The 4,747-nt window shown below is 36.9% G+C and overlaps 1 protein-coding gene across 1 annotated transcript; it reads right to left on the reverse strand.

Annotated features, from left to right (window-relative positions):
- Positions 1-1,672: 1,672 nt before the first annotated feature.
- Positions 1,673-3,237, reverse strand: LOC145120846 (ricin B-like lectin R40G3). Its single transcript, XM_079056645.1, has 4 exons — positions 2,779-3,237; positions 2,569-2,691; positions 2,177-2,396; positions 1,673-1,944 (listed from the first exon to the last, which is right to left on the reverse strand). Coding segments are annotated over exons 1-4 (762 nt in total). The 5' UTR covers positions 3,196-3,237; the 3' UTR covers positions 1,673-1,942.
- Between the last annotated feature and the right edge of the window lie 1,510 nt (positions 3,238-4,747).

The raw sequence follows: 4,747 nt of genomic DNA on the forward strand, positions 1-4,747 counted from the left end.
TATAGCTCTAAATACACCTCAACATGAGAACCTAGATTAGCCCTTCTAATTTTAGCTGCATAATCCAACAATTTTGCGTAATGTTCTCTTAAACTTCCCTCAACTTCAGACAATGCAAACTTTTTTTGCATTCCTACACTAACCAACACTCACATTAATGTTGAATCTCTTGGATACTTAGGTTTTCATATCCCTCAAACTCAGTTTTGGCATCTCCGAAATGTAATTCCAAAATTGTTTCCATATCCACTTATATGTTACAACTTACCAAAGTCTAAATGCCCTTGAGGACTTGTGCTCTAGTATAAGGGGCTTAATTTGAAAATTTATTTCCTTTTTCATATTCAGGATGCAAACAATCTAAAAGGGCATGTTGGATTCTTTCATATACAACACCTAACTAGCAGCCTATCCATTTCATTATTTTCAAACCACCTACCACAGCCATTGGCTACAACATAGTTTCTAAGAGAGAATTTAAGTTCAACAGTAGTAGATAATTTCATATCTAATAGAGGCTTCATATTATTCCTTTAGTATATATGATCCTGCCAAAGGTAGATAGCTTCTTGTGCATTCCCAAATTCTTTTAAAATGTCTATACTCTTTATTTGGCAAAGTTTGTTCAAGAAGTGATCATTAATGTTTCTTCTAAAAATATAACTTCCTTATCCTCTTCAGATTCACTTTTCCCACTATCTGCTAAAATGGATTTAACATCTTCAATAGAAACCAAATCATCTTCAAGGTGTCTAGTTATTCCTCCCAGATCCAATAAAAAATGTCATGTTGGTGGTTTACATACATATTTAATCTCTTATCTCTATTAGCAGCTTCAAGAAACTGATTAAAATCACACTCATTACAAATCCAATAAAAAAGTCATGTTGGTGGTTTACATATATATTTAATCTCTTATCTCTATTAACAGCTTCAAGAAACTGATTAAAATCGCACCCATTCTATATAGAATGCAATCCTTAAGCCAAAAATACTTCAGGTACACAATAATACACATCTTTGCACTTACGGTTGGTAAATTTTTCAAGAAAGATGATGACATCGGAGAAGATCATATTGTTCGCATCAATGTCTCATATAAATGCTCTGGTTGCATCAAAATACATCAACTGGGAAGGTGAGAACGCCATTATAGTATACATCAAAGATTGGTATTGCATCTTCTGACATTGTTTATTATGCTTCAGGAAGGGATGTGATTAATGGTGGTGGAGTAGTGTGGCGTAAGGCTTAGTTAATGAACCATAATTGCCCATTGTCCTCTAATTTAGGGTGTAATAGATGTCCTGTCCACATAAGTTTCCACATTCCATGTGGACACCACATATATAATATATTTCTCTAAAAAAAAAACTATAAAATCAAAGATGATCGGCTAAACCTGACGCAACCGGTAAAAAAGAATTAATGTGAAAAAAAACTACTATGTTACCTTTTAGATTGTTTTCCCACTTATAAACTACCCCACTTTACTTCAAGAATTTGGATTATTCATTTTGTTTGAATTCAAGACCCACCACCCCCCCCCCCCCCCCCCTCTTTTAACAACATAAGTCTAATCTGGTTCATATGTTCATATAATGATATATACATCATCATAATATATAATTATCTTCCTCAAATTTTTATGTAATCTGCATACAAGAAAAAATACACCAATAAAAATTATTCCTCATTCATACGTCTACACATAACAAGCAATACGAACATCAATCCGTACAATGTCCAATACGCACTAATGGTGGTACTAAGCCATGTAACAGTCCAATTGCGTGCTATTCGAAACATAATCATAATATTTAAACACAACATTATTCAAACATACATATCACCATCATCATGACATGAACATTGCACTTGCAACCACACACATGAAAGCACACCATGTTTCTAGTGAAGTCCACACCACCACATATATATATCCTGCACACATGAAAATCATCATTATTAGATCATATCATTGATACTTCCAGATGCTAACCTTAAAGTTGTTTAAATAACTCAAATTGTCCAACACACAATCATGACTCATGAACATGCCTTTTTTTAAATCAATCATGGCCGGTGGTGGCCCATCTAATAGTCATACATGTTACTCGTTATTACTTATTAGCCATTACTTCTTATCTTCAACAGTTTGTGTTGAGGAACTTACAGAAAGGGGCAGTTGTCCACCTCTGGTTATCACCTTTAGTCCACTCCCAACACAGAATTTTGGTGCCATCATGAATACCAGTGTCACCGATAGATGCATCAACATTAAGCTTAATCTTGTTCACCATTCTTACTGCATGAAAACCATCACCCAAATCCTTGCTTTGTGTCCAAAGAACAGATTCGTCAAGCTTATCTGGGTTGTATTCCGTTAGCTGAACCTGTAGAAGGATCCGTTGATGTTTCACAAAAAGAACTTTAGAGTAAACAAATATCTACATATAGGAATCTAAAAGTATTTATAAACAATAGCTGAAATCCTAAGAATGAACTGAAGCACTTTCGAGTTCAGAGTCAGATTGAAACATCTAATGATTGTAAATGACGACATACCGGTTTAGCAGCACCGGTAGCGTGCTTCAATGCCTGTCCAGTAGCTTTATTGACCAGAGCAAAAGAGGGAAAACCCTCTTCGTCTTTGACTCTCGTGCTAAATTTCTCTTCCTTTATCCAATGCTGTGTGAAAAGGTGAAAAATAAAAGTCAACTAAATAGAAGCATGTGAGTTTATCGGAATTCGGAAAAAGAGGGAATCAGAGGGTACCTGGTGATGATCGGAGGGGTTGGTGGGTGCGAGAACAACTTCTCCGTTACGGATGGTGAGCGAGTAATTAGTCTTGATCTTGCTGTAAAACCTAACAGTGGGTTTATTGTCGGTGTACTTGGGGGTTTGGTGGGTGGTCTGGTGAGAGACATGGTGGACTATAGCTGCAGGTTGCGGTGGTGGTGGTGATGGTTGGTGATGGGAGGGAACATGGTGGGAAGGCTGTGGTGGTGGTGGTGATGGTTGGTGGTGGGCGGGAGCATGGTGCTGCAGTGGTGGTGGTGATGGTTGGTGGTGGGAGGGAGCATGGTGTTGGGGTGGTGGTGGTGATGGCTGGTGGTGGGTGGGAAGATGGTGGGCAGGTTGCGGTGGTGGTGGAGTTGGTTGGTAGGCATTGTGGTGGTGTCGAGGATCCATTTTTTCTAGATTTTATTGGGGTGTGTGTTGGAAGTTAAATAAGAAAAGAGATGAGGAGGGTAGTTAGAAGATTTTGTTTTTTTGTCCGGTGGAAAAAATCATGTGCCATTATTTCATTGTTTTTTTTATTCTTTTTTTATGACAAATGGCCACGTAGAATTTTTTTTATTTATATATTTCTGCAGAAAGAATTTATATTTGGTCAAATAGATTAATTACACGATTGCACAATGCTTTGAGCAGGGTCGGCCCATGGGCCTGGGCAAGCTGGGCGACCGCCTCGGCCCCCAAATGCTATAGGCCCCCATTTTATATCTCTTATATTAATTGTATAGCATTAGCCCATTAGGTTTAAGTTTATTGTACTGATTATTATTGAAGCCCAATACAACAATACTCTGTCTTAGTCTCTTATCAGCGTGTGTCGTCAACCAAAAAGAAGGCGGGAGGAAGAGGAATCAGGAATGACTGGGCATGCAAGAGTGCCGACTTCCAAGGCGCAATTAAATCTTCAACGACCGGCTATGGAAAATCGAAACGTTTTCTCCAGATTCTAAGGTAAGCAACGGTCTCAATAATCAGATTCTTCTATTTCTTCTTCAGTTTCAATTGAATCGATCTCTTAATTCTTCCCCAATTCTCCCTTTTCTAATTTTCGATTTGGCGATTTAGTACATCCGATTGCTTCTCCTTCTACCGATTTCTTCCCCAATTCTCCCTTTTCTACCAATTATTGCCTTCTATTTTCGATTTTCAAGTTTAATTTTTTTTTTCTGCAATAGAACTAGACCATTGAGAATCTATGAAGACCACTGAGTCGGTAACAGTCTCACAGACGAAGACAAGATCACTCGAAGAAGCATTAATCCCACTGAATCGCTGTCTCGTTGTCTTCTCGGTTGTGAATCTTTTTTTTTTTATCTGTAAGTTCTAATTTCTAGCATTCATATTTCTTATTTTTCTGTGATTTTCTATTTTTTTTATGAATATGATATTCATAATTTTATGCTATGAAGAATCAATCCAGGAAAATGACCTTCTGATTGTGTGATTGTGAATCCCTGTAACTCACTAACTCTGATTCTATAACTGTAAGTAGCCTTCTCGGTTTTTTTAGAGATAATTTATTATTCATTTGCTTAATTTCAGTTGTTTAATGTTAATATTTCTTTAGTTTTTCTTTGATATGTTTATGTATTAGGGTTTAGAGCATGTTTTGGCTTTTTTATTTTATTGTTTTGTATTAATAGTTGATAGGTTGTTTGGCTTACGGGCCCCCTGTCCCGAAGTCGTTTCTTTCTATAGGTAGGGAGTCCCCAGCCTTCAATTATATTATTTTTTTTAATTAATAAAATTTTTGGAGGTGCCGCCCTCTTTTTTTAAGAAAAAAAACAATATGAGGGCCCCAATTTTGTTTTTGGCCCCGGGCCCCATTTTGTCTAGGACCGGCCCTGGCTTTGAGATAAGTTTGTATCATGTTTTTTTCAGATTAGCGGAAATTTTTTATATAAAATGCCCAACATATTATCAACAAGCTAAAGAGCTGTTTGAT

The sequence above is a fragment of the Lactuca virosa genome, chromosome 6 (assembly GCF_052849685.1).
Source record: "Lactuca virosa cultivar CGN04683 chromosome 6, Lactuca_virosa_CGN04683_v6, whole genome shotgun sequence".
Taxonomy (NCBI): domain Eukaryota; kingdom Viridiplantae; phylum Streptophyta; class Magnoliopsida; order Asterales; family Asteraceae; genus Lactuca; species Lactuca virosa.

Excerpts from the sequence above, each read along its gene's own strand:
- LOC145120846 (XM_079056645.1), bottom strand. The coding sequence starts at position 3,195 with ATGGATCCTCGACACCACCACAATGCCTACCAACCAACTCCACCACCA. Across the intron at positions 2,692-2,778 it reads ACCCCTCCGATCATCACCAG|CATTGGATAAAGGAAGAGAA; the intron begins GTACCCTCTGAT and ends CTTTTCACACAG. Across the intron at positions 2,397-2,568 it reads CTACCGGTGCTGCTAAACCG|GTTCAGCTAACGGAATACAA; the intron begins GTATGTCGTCAT and ends ATCCTTCTACAG.